Here is an 18761-nt window from a genome sequence, read left to right as displayed (position 1 = left end):
ACATTCATCACATACCATATTACAGTGGTACCTCGACATCCGAATGCCTCGACTTCCGAAGGTTTCGACTTACAAAGTCGGAAAACCTGGAAGTCTTTTCGCCGTGTTTCCCTTTAAATGTTAGAGAATCTAGATACATTAATTGCTTCATAATTTGGCATATAAAGCACCTCTGAAATGTTTTCCTGACTCATTTCCCCTCCTACCCTTTCAGCTTCTTGCCATGTTTGAAGAGAACTATCCTGAGTCCCTTAAACAAGTCTACGTCATAAAAGGTGAGCCTTGGAAGCAAAACTTGGGGTGGGAAACCCCTTTCAAGCCTGAGGACCTCAAGGGAAATCTCTGGGGACACATGCCACTCAGTCTACAGTGGTACCTCACAAGACGAATGCCCCGCAAGACTAATTTTTCGCAAATCGCGTCTTCCCATAGGAATGCATTGAAATCTAATTAATGCGTTCCTTAGATGGGCAAAAAAAGAAATTTCAGTGCATTCCTATGGGAAACCACGATTCGCAAGACGAATTTTTCGCAAAACAAATTGACTCGCGGAACGAATCAAATTTGTCTCGCGAGGCATCACTGTATTTCTTTGCCTCTGTTACAGCTCCCAGGCTCTTCCCCGTGGCTTACAACTTGGTGAAGCACTTTCTGAGCGAAGACACTCGGAAGAAGATTGTGGTCTTAGGAGGTGAGTAGGATCTGCCTTTGCTGGTTCCAACATTTCTAGGAAACGGGAAACACAACAGAGGGCAAGCCGAGTACTCCCCCTCCCCAAAAAAGACCAACCTGCACCCCGCACCCCCGATAAAATGTGGCAAGCGAAGCAAATACAAATGGGTGTTAAGCCCCTGCACTTTGGACTCTGCATTTAATACCTTGCTAGCTTTCCCCTTGGGTGCATATCACCCTTTTTTTTCCCTGGTAGTGTACACAGCACATGGAAAACATAGGAACATAGGAAACTGCCTTCTACAGGCTTGGATCATTGGTCCATCCAGCTCAGTATTGTCTGCACTGACTGGCAGCAGCTCTCCAGGGTTTCAGGCAGGAAGTCTCTCCCAGCCCAACCTGGAGATACTGCCTTTGGGGATTGAAGCTGGGACCTTCTGCATGCAAGACGGATGCTCTGCCACTGAGCCATGAGCCCTTCTCCTACAACAGCTATAAAGGTAAAGGGACCCCTGACTGTTAGGTCCAGTCATGGATGACTCTGGGGTTGCGGCGCTCATCTCGCATTACTGGCCGAGGGAGCCGGCGTACAGCTTCCGGGTCATGTGGTGAACCAGAGCAGCGCACAGAACACTGTTTACCGTCCCGCTGGAGCGGTCCCTATTTATCTACTTGCACTTTGACGTGCTTTCGAACTGCTAGGTGGGCAGGAGCTGGGACCGAGCAACGGGAGCTCACCCCGTCGCGGGGATTCGAACCGCCGACCTTCTGATCAGCAAACCCTAGGCTCAGTGGTTTATTTAGACCACAGTGCCACCTGCGTCCCACGACAGCTGTAAGAAGAAGCTAAATTGGGAACTGCCAGTTGATATTTAGATGGATTGAAGGCCATCGGCAAAGATTTGTGACTCCCAGATGTTTGAAAACAGCAACAAGAATTCCCACGCCCACCCTAAATTATTGTCAGGCTTCGGGGACTCGGCTTCCTCCCCCCTCCCCCTTTGGCCGTTGATAAGCAGGACAAAGTGGAAAAAAGTCTCTTATTTAAAGAGTCTTTTAATGATCACAGCAAAAGAGCAAAGCATCCTTTCTCGGAATGAAGGTGTTCCCAATTAAGGTTTCCACCCACTTGCCCCCAGTCATTTCCGCATCTCACAACCTGATCTTGCAACCACCGTGCTTTTTGTGTAGCCACCTTATCTGCTCTACATGACCTTGGACTGATAGGCTGGACACTTTCCAGCGAGAGAGAGTCTGTTAGCTCTGTCTCTTACAGTTCTTCTCCACTTTGCTGTTCACCCCCCAGCTCTTCCCAACTTTTGTCTTCAAAACTATGCCCCTCTGCAAACCACTGTTCCAAATCTATACTGCTCCACTGCTCCTGGGCAGCTTCCACCATTCCTCATCATAGCAGCACTCCTCAGCCTGGGCTCTGACAATTATACTGTTGAAACAAAGGAAGTGGGAAACTAGAAAGGGATTTGCATAGCTGCCAAGTTTTCCCTTTTCTCGCGAGGAAGCCTATTCAGCATAAGGGAAAATCCCTTAAAATAAGGTATAACTTGGCAGCTATGGATTTGTGCGCACCCAGCTCTACTGCTCAAAAGCAAAACTTCTGTGCTTGGACTTCTCTTCTTCTAAATCTGAGTGTCGTTTGCTCCTGGCTCCTATTCGCGGATCTGGGGGATTCTGCTCTAGTAAAGCAAAACAAAGTTGATCCCGCAAGCCTGGCATCTGCTCAGTGCTACCCACGTGAGCCAAGCTTATTTGGTATTTGTTTGGGAATTTGGTTCCTCTGGATTTCAGCCAAGGCTCTGTGTCTTTCTGGACATGACGTCTCTTCTTAGAAACAGTTCTCTGTAAATCACCACCCTGAAGCTCTGTAAATCACCACCCTGAAGTCCCAAGCTGGGAGGAAAAGGTTCCTCCTCCTTTCTCCGGGACCTATCCTTCCTCTGTATGGCTGAAGGGAGATTTAAAGCAGATTGCCTGAGGCCCCTCCTGCTGCTGCCTGGCTAGGTATGTCTTTTTCCAAGTCCCTTGTTTTTACCCTGCAGCAGACATCATAAAGCTTCCCTGTATTCTGGGCAGCAGAAATGAATGAATGAATCCATTCAGAAAACCTGCCCTTAGCTGTTTAAAACTCCACTCCATAGTCATATACAGGAGCAGAGCTGTTAGCCACAGGAAGACAGAGCAATTATTCTACTCACCCACCACTGCCTCTTTTTTTTTTTTTTGCTGAACATTTATGGTAGCTTCCCTTTTAAAAGTAAATATGCCATATCCCTATCTTCTTTTAACTTCTGGCAATGTAAAACAGCAAATGCACACAAGCAGCATCGCTGCTGTCTTTGTCCATGGAGTTTTCTTGGCAGGGGTACTGGAGTGGCTTGCCAGTTCCTTCTCCAGGTGGATCACGTTTAGTCAAAACTCTCCACTATGACCTGTCCCATCTTGGGTGGCCCTGCATGGCATAGCTCATAGCTTCTCGGAGTTATTCAAGCCCCTTCGCCATGACAAGGCATTGATCCATGAAGGGGATCAAACCTATCCATTCTTAAGGAAATCAGCCCTGAGTGCTCCCTGGAAGGACAGATCGTGAAGCTGAGGCTCCAATACTTTGGCCACCTCATGAGAAGAGAAGAATCCTTGGAAAAGACCTTGATGTTGGGAAAGATGGAGGGCACTAGGAGAAGGGGACTTCAGAGGACAAGGTGGTTGGACAGTGTTCTCGAAGCTACGAACATGAGTTTGACCAAACTGCGGGAGGCAGTGGAAGACAGGAGTGCCTGGCGTGCTATGGTCCATGGGGTCACGAAGAGTCGGACACGACTAAACGACTAAACAACAACAGCATCGTTGCCCCAGTTGCACAGCAATTCTGGCCAATCACTGCAAAGGTACAGGGATGGCTGCGAGCTGTGGTCCAAAAACATCTGAACAACACCAGCTTCGGGAAAGGCTTGGTGTTCACCTCTTTATTTATTTAGAGCCATTTGCGGCCCGCTCTTCAGCCAAAGGGGGGGGGGAGAGCTCTTGGAGTGGCTCACATCCAATCACTTAGTCTTAGAACAAGACAGTCTCCGCCCACGACACAAAAGGGATGGGGAGGGAAGAGGGAAAAAAGCAAACTCAGGCCACCAGTTCTTAAACAGTTGTTCGTATAGCGGCCAGCTGCTCTTTTATGTTGTGAACCACTCTGTGATCTTCGGATGAAGGGCGGAATATAAATTTAATAAATGAAAATACTGTAATAGAAACAGTTCCTGGGTAGGAAGTGCCCGATGAAGCTGGTCTTTTGGCAGAGCTGATGGAATGGATGTTGACAGGTGCTAGTTAAGGGAGAGGAGGGCTGATAATATTGTCAATACCAAATATAAAAACCTGCACAGAGCATGTATTGTTGTTTTGGAGGTGGGGATGGTTAGAAAGCGAACTGAAGCCCGTCTGTGTGTGAAAAGGGTCGGGGTAGTGGTGTTGACATTCACCACAGTGTCACATGACACCCGCAAGTGTGATTGAACAACGTGCCAGTATATTATTTAAAAAGCCACAGTTACAAACAGACATTGTATTACAGTGCGGAAGGAACATTAGAAAGCCATACTGATGTTATAATTAGGAAAGCTAAAAGTATCTAATGGGCAGAGTTCGAATGGCTGTTTTTTAAATATATGACTTGATTTTTTTTCTTATATAAGGGTTGAACATTTTTGTTTTTATAAAGCTCTATAAAGGGAATCTTTGTATGCGTTACTACAGTACTTCGTAATCTGTGTACATTTGTCTTTCCAAACTACGATGCTTTGTAGTTTAATTTTTTGGGGGTTTTTTGGTTTGTTTTCTTGTTATATTTGCTTCTTCTTCTTTTTTGATTAACAAAACAATTATTAAAATAAAAAACTAACTAACACAATACTCCCCAAATGCACCCCAAATCTTGCCAAGGCTTTGTGTCGAGATGCTGGCCAGGATAAGACACAGACAGCTAGCGGCTTATAGAAAACCTGGCAGATTGGAGAAGGGGAAATTTTTGTGTGTGGGGGGGGGGGGTGGACTGTGGACTCCAGGGACTTTTGCTTACCTGTTTAGTGAGATTGATGTTTGCCCTCAGAGGCCTACCTGGGCCAGCGACCGAGGAATGTTCCCTGAAAAGCGGCTGCGAGGTTGCTGACCTGTTCAGCCACTGCGTTCTCAACTGCAGGGTGCAGGAGGGATGAGAGAGAAATGGACTGGCTTGCGGAATCATAGAATTGTAGAGTTGAATGGTACACCAATTCTAGTCCAGGGATAGGCAACCCTGGCTCTCCAGATGTTTTGGAACTACAACTCCCATGATCCCTGTTAGCTGGCCCTGTTAGCTAGGAATCATGGGAGTTGTAGTTCCAAAACATCTGGAGAGCCAGGGTTGCCTATGCCTGATCTAGTCCAACCCCCTGCAATGCAGGAATGGCAGTTGAAGACTCCCTGACAGACAGCCTTCCAGCCTCTATTTAAAAGCCTTCCACTGCTGAAAGGCTCTCACCACCAGAAAGTTCTTCCTGGAGTTGTTGGAATCTCCTTTCTTGCAATTTAAATCCATCGCTTCTGGCCCTAACCTCTGGAGCAGCAGAAAACAAGCTTGCTCCATTTCCCATATGACAGCCCTTCAGATATTTGAAGAGTAAATGTCAGCTCTGGAGAATATTAACCTTTGCTGGTTACTCTCCAGCTTTTTCACAATCCCCTTAGACCAGGGGTCGGCAACCTAAGGCCCATGGGCCACAAGCGGACCATGGGGGTCGTTTAACCGGCCCATGGATCCCCGCCGCCCGCTCGGTCGGCTCCCGTGTGCCACGCTAAACCAGCGCAGAGCAGAGCAGGGACCGCCTTGCGCGACACTGGCTGGCTTTCCATTGGCTGCAGGAAGCTCCTGCAGCCAATGGCAAGCTGCGCATGCCTCCTCTGCACTGGAAGGAGCACCGGAAATAGCATTTGCGCATGTGTGCGTGCGTGCGCACTCCGGCCCACCGCGGTGTCTGCGGGACCGTGAACCGGCCCAAGCCACAAAAACTTTGCCGGCCCCTGCCTTAGACAAATTGCTTGCCGGTTGTATTGAGTCGGTTGGAAATCAATTTCTGTCCAATAAACGAACCCTCTCGCTTTTCTCCCAGCTAACTGGAAGGAGGTTTTGCAAAAGCACATCGACCCCTCACAGATCCCCAAGGAATATGGGGGAACCCTCACAGACCCAGATGGAGACCCCAAATGCAAGACTATGGTATGGACACTCATTGGATAGCATTCAGGGGTCCTTAGCCCTTGGGCCGGGGTCTATCCTCAGAAGCTAGGGAAGTTTGCTGGCCTAAGTTTGGAGGAGGCAGAAAAGACTGGAGCCTGGATAGAGGAACGAGACACAAGATTGCAAGGCAGGAAGCAGCTGGAAAGAGCTGGACCCAGACAGCCATGCAGAGGGGATGCTAACTCTGCCTCCTTCTGGTTTCCAAGGCTTGTGGCCCACCTTTAAATTCTCAAAAGCATGTTACTGCTTTGCACACACTAGCTAGAGAACTTGGTGTGAGCTGATCACAATCCAGTCAACATCTAAACAACAAGCAAATATTTTTTGTTTATGGGAGAGCTTCTTTGACTGCTAGGTTAATTATCAATTCCTCAAGATTTTCTAGGCCGTAACCTCTTGTACTAAGACAGACCACTAGAAAGCTAGCAATTCAGAGACAATTACTTTGGCTCTGAGTAGAATGGTTTTTACAGAATTAAGACGTTGGGCCACACCATTTGTTGAAAGCATTATGGCACCACTTCCATGGCTTTCCCCTAAGAATCCTGGGAGCTGTCGTTTGTTCAGGATACCAAGAGTATCCTGAGGAGACCCCTATTCCTCACCCAGAGCTACAATTCCCAGAGTGGCTTAACAATCAATCCCTCTTCCCAGGGCGGGGCGACAATGGTGGTGGGTGCCCATTTGGACCGATAGGGCGGAAGCCCGGGAGATGAACAGTAGGTGGCGCCAGAGCCACTGGCAGGTGGAGCAAACTGGTAGAAAGATTTGTCCCCATCTTTCTCTTCCTTTCTGAGTTCTACCAGCGCAGCACTAAGGAAGGGCACCCACCACCATTGCCCCATGCAGGTGGGGGCTGGCTGAGGGGCAGTACCCCATTTGCCCTAATGGAGCTGCCATCAAGGGATGTTGGGAGTTGTAGGGCACCTGCATGGGCTACCCCTGGAGCATAGGCCAGGTCTAGGGCTATGGCTGTCCAGACCCAAAAAGGCCTTAGACTTTGTTCCAGGCTGCTCAGAAAGCTGAGGCGGAGGCTTCTAGATGCAAAATCAATGCCTGGCAGACATCACCACCTGCCAAGCAACCAGGCTTATATCAATATAGGGGGAAGCAGCTCTTTCAGTCTCTGAGCTCATCACCAATGTGATCTTGTGCGCAGCTTAACCATGGTGGAGAAGTCCCCAAGAAATACTACGTGCGAGACCAGCTGAAGCAGCAGTATGAGCATTCGGTGATAGTGAATCGGGGCTCCTCGCAGCAGCTGGAATACGAGATCCTCTTCCCGGGCTGTGTCCTGAGGTAAGCCGAGGCAGGTGCAAACCGTGGGCAGTGAGCTGAGGAAAGTGGAATTCTGGCAGCTCACCCATTTTAATATTTTCCTGGCCCACCCTCTGGGCGATGTGCGGTTCTCTCATCCCATTTCACCCACAGGACAATGCTGCCAGGTCATAGCTGCCAAGTTTTCCCTTTTCTCGCGAGGAAGCCTATTCAGCATAAGGGAAAATCCCTTAAAAAAAGGGATAACTTGGCAGCTATGTGCCAGGTAGCTTAGGCCCAGAGTGACTGACTGTGGCCCAAGGTCACCCGGTGGGTTTCACGGCTGGGTGGGGGATGCGATCTCTGGCCTTCCAGGGCCAAATTGAACGCTCTGGCCACTCCACCATACTGAACTACAACTCCCATCATCCCTGGCCGTTGGCCACGCTGGCTGGGGCCGATGGGAGTTGGAGTTCAGCAGCTTTGGGCAAGGGGACACGCTCCACTCCAGCAATCTAACCCAGGCATCACCTCCCCAAACGAGAACTGACATTAAAAGGCAACAGGCTATTTCATCATTAATCCCATTACAGTGGTGCCTCGACTTACGAATTTAATCCGTTCCGAAGGCACCTTCGTCAGTCGAAAAATCCGTAAGTCGGAAAACGCCATTGGAAACGCGATTTCCCATAGGAATGCATTGGAAACGGAAAAATCCGTAAGTCGAAGCAACCCTACCTAAAAATCCGTAAGTCGAAAAATCCCTATCTAAAACCGCCGCGGTTTCCTTTCGGATGTATCGAGACATTCGTAAGCGCGCGGCCATTACCCCCATTCATAAGTCGAAAAATTCAGTTTTCGAGTCGTTGGTAAGTCGAGGTACCACTGTATTGTTCCAGCAGTAAGCTTTTAATCAAAGATGCAGGGGACCTTTGCTGGACAATATGCACTCTGCACAACCATCATGGGGATGGGGGCATCATCAGGCAAAATGGGGCAGAGTCTGTACCACTTCAGAATGCGGAGGAATGAATGCTTCTCACAATTCCTAACCTTCCTTCACTTCTCCCCACTCTCCTCTGATATCCCTGCTTATAGGTGGCAGTTCATGTCGGACGGGGCCGATATAGGCTTTGGCGTCTACCTGAAGACCAAAGTTGGGGCGCGCCAGCATGCCAGCGAAATGGAGGAAGTGCACCCCAACCAGCGCTACAACGCCCACATGGTGCCCGAAGACGGCTCAGTCACCTGTGCGGATCCAGGGATCTGTAAGTGGTACCCAGGTCTCTCACTTTCCAGCTCCCCACCCCGTCCTTCTTGAATGGACTTGAGTTCATCTGTAGGGATGTACTTTATTTTGCATAGAATTTCGCGGGGAATTCCAACCTGCCCCCCTGCATGTAGCGTGCGCTGTAATAATGCTCTTATGCAATATAGCCCCCCCCCCCAGTGTATCATTTCTGTACACCATGTACGTACATAGAATTGTAGAGTTGGAAGGTACCTTGTGGGTCATCTAGTCCAACCCCCTGCAATGCAGGAATCAGATAATATTATACATATTATATTACAGTGGTACCTTGGTTCTTGAACTCAATCTGTTCCGGGAGTCCGTTCGACTCCTGAAACCGTTCAAAAACCAAGGTGTGGCTTCCGATCGGAAGCTGCAGAAGCCGTGTCGGACGTTCGGCTTCCGAAAAATGTTCGCAAACTGGAACACTCACTTCCAGGTTTGTGGCGTTCGGGAGCCGATTTCTTTGGGAGACAAGCCATTTGAGTGCCAAGGTACCACTGTGTATATATATATACATACTAGTGGATTTTAGCCCGTTTAAAAACGGGCGCTAGAGGAAGCGGCCTGCCGGGACTGGCTTGGCGGTGGCGGGTCTTCCCGCCACCGCCAAGCCAGTCCGCAGCGGGGGCTTTTCGCCGTTTGCCTTCCCCTGAGGGGGAGGCAAACGGCGAAAAACCCCGCCGCGCCGCAATTCGGCTCCGGGACTGGCTTGGCGGTGGCGGGTCTTCCCGCCACCGCCAAGCCAGTCCGCAGCGGGGGTTTTTCGCCGTTTGCCTTCCCCTGGGGGAGGCAAACAGCGAAAAACCCCGCCGCGCCGCAATTTGGCTCCGGGACTGGCTTGGCGGTGGCGGGATGTTCCCGCCACCGCCAAGCCAGTCCGCAGCGGGGGCTTTTCGCCGTTTGCCTTCCCCTGGGGGAGGCAAACGGCGAAAAACCCCGCCGCGCCGCAATTCGGCTCCGGGACTGGCTTGGCGGTGGCGGGTCTTCCCGCCACCGCCAAGCCAGTCCGCAGCGGGGGCTTTTCGCCGTTTGCCTTCCCCTGGGGGAGGCAAACGGCGAAAAACCCCGCCGCGCCGCAATTTGGCTCCGGGACTGGCTTGGCGGTGGCGGGATGTTCCCGCCACCGCCAAGCCAGTCCGCAGCGGGGGCTTTTCGCCGTTTGCCTTCCCCTGGGGGAGGCAAACGGCAAAAAACCCCGCCGCGCCGCAATTCGGCTCCGGGACTGGCTTGGCGGTGGCGGGTCTTCCCGCCACCGCCAAGCCAGTCCGCAGCGGGGGCTTTTCGCCGTTTGCCTTCCCCTGGGGGAGGCAAACGGCGAAAAACCCCGCCGCGCCGCAATTTGGCTCCGGGACTGGCTTGGCGGTGGCGGGATGTTCCCGCCACCGCCAAGCCAGTCCGCAGCGGGGGCTTTTCGCCGTTTGCCTTCCCCCGAGGGGGAGGCAAACGGCGAAAAACCCCGCCGCGCCGCAATTCGGCTCCGGGACTGGCTTGGCGGCGGCGGGAAAAGGGGGAGGAATTCCTCCCCTTCTTCCCGCCGCCGCCAAGCCAAAGCGGGCTTCCCTCCGCGCCCGCTGCCGCTTCGGCTTCCTCGGGTTCCCCGAGGAAGCGCCGTCCCATGCCGGAGGTGTGCGGCAAGGCTGCCGGGGGGGGAGCGCTTCTCTCCCCCGCCGCCTCACCGCGCACCTCCAGCATGAGACTGGGCTTCGGAGCGGCGGTTGGCGGAGCGGCAGTTGGCTGTTCCCTGTGTCCCGAGAGCGCGGGTCCAATCCCTGTGTCCCTGGTTGTCCCTCCGTCCAATCCCTGTGTCTCTGGGGGACATGCGCAGTACCCCAGGGACACACGGGACAACTGGACGCAGGGACAACATGGACATTATTATATAGGATACATACATACATACAGATAGATAGATAGATAGATAGATAGATAGATAGATAGATAGATAGATAGATACACACACACACACACACACACACACACTGTACATATATAACATGTACATATATATATATATATATATATATATATATATGTACAGTGTGTGTGTGTGTGTGTGTGTGTGTGTGTGTGTGTGTGTGTGTAAACTACATATTGGGCTACTGCTGTTTGGGTTTGTTTTTTTGTTTATCTTATTTATTTCAGAAGATTAATATACCACTTGATTGTAACTAAAAAACAAAGCAGTTTAGAAAAAGTATAAAACAATAGAATTTTCTGGGGTGGCGGACCTCAAAGACCTCCAATTCCCTGTGGAAAGGGATTGGCTGTTAAACCGCTCTAGAATTGCAGCTCTGTGAAGCGGGTGGGGGTGGAGGGAATAGGGTCTCTTAACAACTCTTAGCACCCTTAACAAACTACAGCTCCCAGAATCCTTTGGGAGAAGCCACGGCAGTTTTAAAGTGATACCCTATTGCTATAAACGTATGGTGTGCGTGTGACCAATGTCTTGACTTAGGTTTTTAGCTCCTAAAACAGCAAACTGGGCCATTCCTAAAGTTGCATTTTTATTCTGTGGAAAAAATCTGGCGGCTGAAGGACACCGGGTCTTGCTTTTCTTTCTGCTTTTCAAAGTCTTTCTTCCTTGGGGGGGGGGGAGTTGAATCTTACTTCAGCACCTAGCGATGGGGCAATATCCTTAACCGTACCTCAGGAAACTCGTAGGAATGATGCATGGCACAGAGAAAGTAGATAAAGGAAAGTTTTCCTCCCTCTGGACATCCAGTATTGAAGCTGAGTGTTGGGAGATGAAAGAAAGGACTTCTTTTGAACTGTGGAACTCACTGCCGCAGAGGCAGTAATGGCCGCAGACTTGAAAGGCTTTAAAAAAAGGATTTGACATATTCATGGAGGAGAAGGCCATTGATGGATACTAGCCATGGTGATTCTGCTTTGCCTCCTCAGCTGGAGGCAGTAATGCTTCTGAATATCGGTTGTTGGAAACCCTGGAGGGGAAGAGCTCTCAGGCACTGCTTGCAAGTTTCCCTTAGGCACCTGTTTGGCCACTGTGCGAACAGGATGCTGGGCAAGATGAGCCATTGGCCTGATCCCAGCAGGCTCTTCTGACATCCTTAAGGCCTGTAAGCCTGTAGTCCCGTCTTTACCAGCTGCCTAATCGTAGAGCTGGCTGCGCTTCCTGCAAAGGGACAGAGTTTGGCTGTTCAAAAGGCTTCCTTCCTCCGGCTAGGGTGGAGCTCAGTACAGTCGTACCTTGGAAGTGGAACGGAATCTGTGGGGCTACCTTTGAAGGTGACTCGGAAACTACAACTAATCCAGAATGCGGCAGCTAGACTGGTGACTGGGAGCAGCCGCCGAGACCACATAACACCGGTCTTGAAAGACCTACATTGGCTCCCAGTACATTTCCAAGCACAATTCAAAGTGTTGGTGCTGACCTTTAAAGCCCTAAATGGCCTCGGTCCAATATACCTGAAGGAGCGTCTCCACCTCCATCGTTCTGCCCGGACACTGAGGTCCAGCGCCGAGGGCCTTCTGGCGGTTCCCTCGCTGCGAGAAGCCAAGTTGCAGGGAACCAGGAAGAGAGCCTTCTCGGTAGTGGCACCCACCCTGTGGAATGCCCTCCCACCAGATGTCAAAAAGAAAACCAACTACCAGACTTTTAGAGGACATCTGAAGGCAGCCCTGTTTAGGGAAGCTTTTAATCTTTAAGAAATTAGTGTATTTTAATATTTCTGTTGGAAGCCGCCCAGAGTAGCTGGGGAAACCCAGCCAGATGGGCAGGGTGTAAATAATAAATTATTATTATATTATTATTGTAAGTCCGTTCGACTACGAAAACTTTCGGAAACCAAAGTGCGGCTTCCGATTGGCTGCAGGAAGCTCCTGCAGCCAATCGGAAGCTGCATCAGATGTTTGGCTTCCAAAGAACGTTTGAAAACTGGGACACTCACTTCCAGGTTTTCATCCGAGTTGCAAAGCGTTTGGGATCCAAGGTACGACTGTACTTGCTGGGTGGCACTCTGGGCTCCCGGGGGTTTCGGAAAGGGGCGACGGCAGCCCTGACATGACACTTGCTGTCCTTTTTTCTCTGCCCACGCAGACGTCCTGCGGTTTGACAACACGTACAGCTACATCCACGCCAAGAAAATCAGTTACACGGTCGAAGTGCTACTTCCGGACAAGAAAGTGGAAGAAGACTTCCAGAAGGTGGAGGAGCAGACGAAAGAGCTGAAGATTAACCACGCCTGATGGGGCTTTCTCTCCCCTCCAACCCGCAACCCCCCCCCACACACACAAAGGCGGCAATCCTAAAATCCTTGGGAGGGGTGGGTTTATTGGGCAGAAGAGTGGAAGGAACATTCCCAAGGATGGTGGGGGGATTTGATTTGGGGCGGTGGAGTGGATTATTTTTGCAGTTGGACCTATTGGTCTCTTCCTGTCCCTGCTGTGGGACATTGCCCACCAGCAGCTTTTTTTTTAGGGTAATGGGGATTGATTTGGCGATGCTAATGGGCAGAGGAGAGCTGCTTTTTCTGTCTCTCAAGCTCTGTAGCCCGGCCTCCATGTTTACATGGCCCCCGAGACCCGGCGGGCATAGCGAACCTTTTTTCCTTCCCTCGTGGCGCTGCATTTCTTCAAGTCACAGGCCACAGACCAGTGGTGTGCAGGGATACCCCCGTTTTCTCCCCCCACCGCTTCTTTCTCTTCCTCTCCCCCCCCCCAGGCTGCTAGGACCACAACGGATCACTCATGCCAGAGGTCTGAAATGGTTGCGTGCAGGTAGCTTCTGAAATTAGGCCGCCTGTGGCCCTCAGAGCATAATTCCCCCACCCCTGCAGCAGGCGCAGGGTTGAAAGAGCAGGGGGAAGTTTCGGGACTCCTTGCCGGATCGGACTGAGTGCCCTCCAGGTGCTTTGGACTACAACTCCCATCAGCCCTGACCCAACACGTCCACATTTATTTAGTACAGGATTTCCCAAACTGGGGTCTCCAGCTGTTGGTGGTGTTTTTTTTTTGGACTACAACTCCCATCATCCCTAGCCAGCTGGACCAGCAGTCAGGGATGATGGGAACTGTAGTCCACGAAAGCAGCTGAAGACCCTGCTCTGGTATGCCTTTTACCAAAAAATAACAAATCCCTTTCTGGCTGTTATAGAGTGAACCTGGGGCCCTCCGGATGTTGCTGGACTACAACTCCCATCATTCCTGACCATCGGCCGTGCTCCCAGATGGGGCTGGTGGGTGCTGAGAATCCAACAGCATCTGCAGGGCCGCAGGTTAGCCACGCCTGCTCTGTGGATGTGTTTAAGCCTTCCTCTGCTTCCTTTTAAAAAAAGCCACCTTAGTTTACCGCCCATCACTGCCCTCTGCGGTGAATTCCACAAGTGCACAGAGCACGGTGCAGAATCCTTCCCTTCAAGACCAGGCCTGCGTCGCCTGGGACCCATCCGTCGGAAGCGGCTGCCACCAGCCGTGTACTGGAACCGTGTACTTTTCCGCTCTCCTAGTTCTGACTGTTCCCAAGAACAGCAGGCACCTCTCAACCTCTGGCAAGGTTTCAGCAAAAAATGTATTGGGGGGGGGGGCAAGTCGGAGTGGCTCTCTCCACGCAATGCTTGCTTCCATTAATGGATTGCCTTAAATCCACCTGCCTCGTTTACATTCCACGCACCTGTGACAGGTGAGGTGGACATTGCATTGGCCCTGGATGCCTGCATGGCATTGGTCCTGAATGTCTGAAAATCCTGCACATTTTTTTTTAAAAAAAACAGTTTACAGGGTAGGTTCTCACCTCAGTTTTTTTTTGGTTGTGGGATCTATGCTCAGCAAGTGGGTTTCAAGTTGTACCTGCGACACATTTTCAGAGAGGGAGGGGAAAGCTTAGGAAAAGGCCACTTCTTCCCTGCCTATCTCTTTGCTTATGAACTTCTCCGCCGAAATTCTTGAGTGCGTGGTCAGCGCTGGAAAACTGGAGGCCCAAGGAAATAAAACTTTCCCGATGGACATGTTCACCGTTGGCTCGCAGCTAAACCCAAGTCTCGGACACCCAAGTGTCCAGAAACATAGCACTTTTGATCCCCTCCCTCCCACCCCCACCTCAATTTTAGTTTTTCAGTTACTGTACCTTGAAGATGAGAAATGTTAATAAACATCTGAGTTGGTATGCATAGCTACGTCTGTTCATGGCAGGGTTTTTCGGGGCTGCGGAGGGAAGCAAGAAAGGACCTTGCAGAAAAGATTGATTAAGAACAAGACAATCCCTGTTCCGCAAGCTTACCATGCACAAGATGCATCACGAAAGGAAGGGGGGATGAGGAAGGTTGAGGAAAACAAGCAAACTCAAGCACATGTTCAGCACTTGAGTTATTTGTTACAGTGGGGCTTGTGGGGTATAATCATCCTCATCCTCATCAAATTTATATACTGCCCTATATCTGGAGGTCTCAGGGCAGTTCACAGAACAAAATCAAAATATAAAACCACAAAATAGATAATCAATAGTGTAGAACTTCCTGAGGAATCATGCCCTATGTTGACTTATTTATCTGGCCTAAGGAAGTTAATAGAGGGACGCGGGTGGTATGTCTTTTCTTGAAAAAGAAAATAGAGGGTGGAATGTTCAAAAGTGTACTCCCCTAAATGTAGCATAAAGTGGTACAGTCCAGAAAAGTGCTAGCCAATTTATTTAAATAATTTTTATCCCACTCATCAGCTGGAAGGGGGAAAAGCCTCCCATCATGGCTTACAGATCACTGAAAAAAGGCATTTCTTACTTTCTGTCTTGCAATCTTAAACAAACAAACATACATACATACCTACACGGCACAAAAGGAAAAATAAACGGGGAGGGAACTAAAAATATGCAAGCTCAGGTATGAGTTATTGGTTACAAGTTCTGATGACCAGCTGCCTTCTGCAATCTCATTTCCATATTCTTGTTTAGGAGGAGAGAGAGGTGTATACAATAAATCCTACTGAGTTGGGTGGCCGAAGCTGTGCTTGGAGAGACTAAAGACCTCTGTTCTAAGTGGATGGGACGGCCTCAATGCGACTGCTTGGTGTCCCAGATGGGAAGTTGAGCAGACGCTACTAAAAATCTGTTGTTTAAATTGCTGACAGGGACCCAGGTGGTGCTGTGGGTTAAACCACAGAGCCTAGGGCTTGCTGATCAGAAGGTCGGCGGTTTGAATCCCTGTGACGGGGTGAGCTCCCGTTGCTTGGTCTCAGCTCCTGCCAACCTAGCAGTTCGAAAGCACGTCAAAATGCAAGTAGATAAATAGGAACCGCTACAGCGGGAAGGTAAACGGCGTTCCATGTGCTGCTCTGGTTTGCCAGAAGCAGCTTTGTCATGCTGGCCACATGACCTGGAAGCTATACGCCGGCTCCCTCGGCCAATAATGCGAGATGAGCGTGCAACCCCAGAGTCGGTCACGACTGGACCTAATGGTCAGGGGTCCCTTACCTTAAATTGGCTGACATTAACACTGGACTCAGAAATGCTAGCCAGATAGAAACATAGCAGATCCATAGGGTGCAGAAACTGGTTGAGCAGGTTCACAATTTGCCAACCAGACAATGCATTTTCCATCTGCGTTTTCGCTACCCAGCTACTTACCTGTCACTACCAATATATTTATAACTGGGAGTTAGATTTAGGGATCCCTGTATCTTTAGCACTTATATCTCTCTCCCCCCCCAATGAAAATGCACTAAAACCATAACACATAAAACCAGGAAGCTCTAACTCATACAGTATAGGGTGCAGTGCCCACATGTGTTGGGGAGGAGGGAGAAATGCCATTCAGTTCATGTTTTAAGGTGTATCTACCAAATCCACATTTTCCAGAATGGAAACAGCCATTCTTTGAAATTTGCACTTCTCTGAATTTTGTAATGTAAGTCTTCAGTCAAGTAACTTGTGCAAAAGGGTACAGTGGGTACAGTGTGTGCAAATGCATCTCTTAGTGAAAATGGCATACAAATATGAGGGGAAGTGGATTTACAAAATTGTATATATTAGGCAAAATTGCATATGAACAGGTATATATTAAGTGGTAAAAGGCTCTGAAAGGTTGAGGAATTCTCATGAGGGCTAAAAATAAAAATGCAAATGCATGTGGAAATATGGAGAACTCAGCTTGAGGAAATAAGAGGAACCAAAATAGACGTGATAGGCGTATTTGCAAATTACACAACAGGCAATTCAAAAACAAAACAAAACCCTCTGTTGGGACTTAGAGATCCTCAGTATCTGCAGTCTCTCTCTCTCTCTCTCTCTCTCTCTCTCTCTCTCTCTCTCTCTCTCTCTCTCTCTCTCTCACGCACACACACACACACGTTTGTGGGTGTAAAGCGCAAAGATCTGATAACATTTCTCTTAGCAGCTGCTAAAGATTCCTAAAAGCTAGAAACATCCTCTAGGTTCTCATTGCAAGGCTAGTACATGGGATGTTGGAGCAGCCTTGGCCAACTTAAGGAACCCCGCCCCCCAAATGTTTTGAACTGGTTGTAGCTGATGGAAGCTGTAGTTCAAAATGTCTGATGGGCTGGCAAAGGCTGGTCTGGAGCATTGCTTTAGCTGAGAAAGCAATGCTACACACAGTAGCTCAGCCAGTGACACGGCATGGCAAGTTTTATCGAAAATGTGATTTTTCCGAGCATTCTGGAAAGGCAGAAGTACTACTCTGTACTGAAGATGGATTGCCGTACTTTCCCACTTTCTCCCTTATATACATAAAAATGTAAGCGGTCGTCACGCATGAGGGAATGGCAGGCTGCCCCAGTGAGGTTTAACAGAGGGAGGGAGGATCTTCATGCAGCAGCTTAGCAAGTGCCTTCCCCTCCTTTCAAAGGTTGTGGGGCTTGGGGCAAAAGGGTAAGGGTGTTGGCTGTCGCAGCAAGCTGAGGAAGCAGACCCTAGTTCTGAAGTATTTGCTCTTTGACTTGGTCTACCCACCATGGAGAAAATGTGTGATATTTCTTTCTGACGTCCAAATACAGTGGTACCTCGGTTTATGAACACAATTGGTTCCGGAAGTCTGTTCATAAACTGAAGCGTTCATAAACTGAAGCGAACTTTCCCATTGAAAGTAATGGAAAGTGGATTAATCCGTTCCAGGCGGGTCCGCGGAGTACTTAAACTGACGCGTTCATAAACTGAAGCATGGGTGTAATTGGTTCCGGAAGTCTGTTCATAAACTGAAGCGTTCATAAACTGAAGCGAACTTTCTCATTGAAAGTAATGGAAAATGAATTAATCCGTTCCAGATGGGTCCGCAGTGTTCATAAACCGAAAATTCATAAACCGAGGTGTTCATAAACCGAGGTTCCACTGTATGTTGTTTTATGCTTATTGTTCCTGAACAAAATATTTAACAATGAAATACTCATTTCTTTAAAATATAAATGCATGCATGTGCTCTTTACTATTAGTTTGGTCCATCTAACAGGCTTCAGGGCTTGGAGGTAGTGATTCCTGTATCAATTTAAGCTGGAGAGAACAATCATGCAACTCCACTTTTACAGCCAAGAAGACAATGAATTGGATTTTAAGCAAACCAAGCTCTGACAAACCACATGACGAAAACAAAGTACCTTTCAATGGGAGAGATCCTATTATCTCTACAGTTCAGTGACAGGATGCATGCAATCCTGTTCCTTGCATTTCCAGTTTTAAAGGGATCCAGCATAGGAAGTGCTGGAAATGCCTCCTAAAAATACTGTAAATAAAAATCCATTTATGTTTTCCTTCTTGAACCGTGCATGTATCTTCGTATCTGGTGGTCACTCAACATCACGTGCCCACCAGCCTGTGCTTTCATAGGCGGACCTAAATGAGACGGGAGGCATTTCCGGCTGGTGTGTTAGCCATCTTTGTTAAGGGCGGAAGAGTTGTTTAGGGATCCTGCGCCAATTCCTGTCTTTGTGTACAATTAGCCTAAACCTGGAGTTCCTCTTTTTCATTAAGAAAAACGAGAGACCTGTGATACCTTGAAGGCCACGCCTCTATTGTGGCACAAGCTTTTGTGGGAATCAGGGGTAACTGGTCAAGAAGGTTTTGCTCCTGGCATAACAAACAAATTATGATCTCCTAAAGTACATTTAATACTTAAAAACACGTCCGATATCTTTTTATGAGCTAGGATCGCTTGAAGCATATTACTGACTGGACAGACACACCCTTTTTTCTAGAATGCTGTCCCAGCTATGGAAATCTGCTAAACGGAAGCCGAGTTTGTAATCTGTTTTGGTGCTAGAAGAAAACATTTTTATTTTCTGACGTCTGTTAGATTTTGA

General features: G+C 49.1%; 1 protein-coding gene and 1 long non-coding RNA gene across 4 annotated transcripts in view; one reads left to right on the top strand and one right to left on the bottom strand.

Moving 5' to 3' along the window:
- Positions 1–14632, top strand: part of SEC14L2 (SEC14 like lipid binding 2) — a 45401-nt gene extending 30769 nt beyond the window's left edge. For both annotated transcript variants that reach the window (XM_035097769.3, XM_088659692.1), the window contains exons 7-12: positions 215–275; positions 608–691; positions 5829–5935; positions 7116–7255; positions 8312–8481; positions 12565–14632. In XM_035097769.3, coding sequence (XP_034953660.1) covers positions 215–275; positions 608–691; positions 5829–5935; positions 7116–7255; positions 8312–8481; positions 12565–12713 — 711 coding nt within the window. In that variant the 3' untranslated portion in view covers positions 12714–14632. The remainder of the gene's footprint in view (positions 1–214; positions 276–607; positions 692–5828; positions 5936–7115; positions 7256–8311; positions 8482–12564) is intronic.
- LOC148683106 (uncharacterized) lies at positions 11506–18599 on the bottom strand. 2 transcript variants are annotated; one of them, XR_015947483.1, is made up of 3 exons: positions 18060–18588; positions 14590–14666; positions 11506–11640 (listed from the first exon to the last, which is right to left on the bottom strand). It is a non-coding gene; the product is annotated as an uncharacterized LOC148683106 (long non-coding RNA). The 2 variants fall into 2 exon arrangements; XR_015947482.1 differs by lacking the exon at positions 11506–11640 and having other exon boundaries at positions 14210–14666; positions 18060–18599.
- Positions 18600–18761: the final 162 nt, after the last annotated feature.

Source organism: Zootoca vivipara, chromosome 16 (assembly GCF_965207765.1).
Source record: "Zootoca vivipara chromosome 16, rZooViv2.hap1.1, whole genome shotgun sequence".
Taxonomy (NCBI): Eukaryota; Metazoa; Chordata; class Lepidosauria; order Squamata; family Lacertidae; genus Zootoca; species Zootoca vivipara.
Note: the sequence above shows the minus strand (reverse complement) of the source record. Positions and strands in the feature narration are given on the sequence as shown.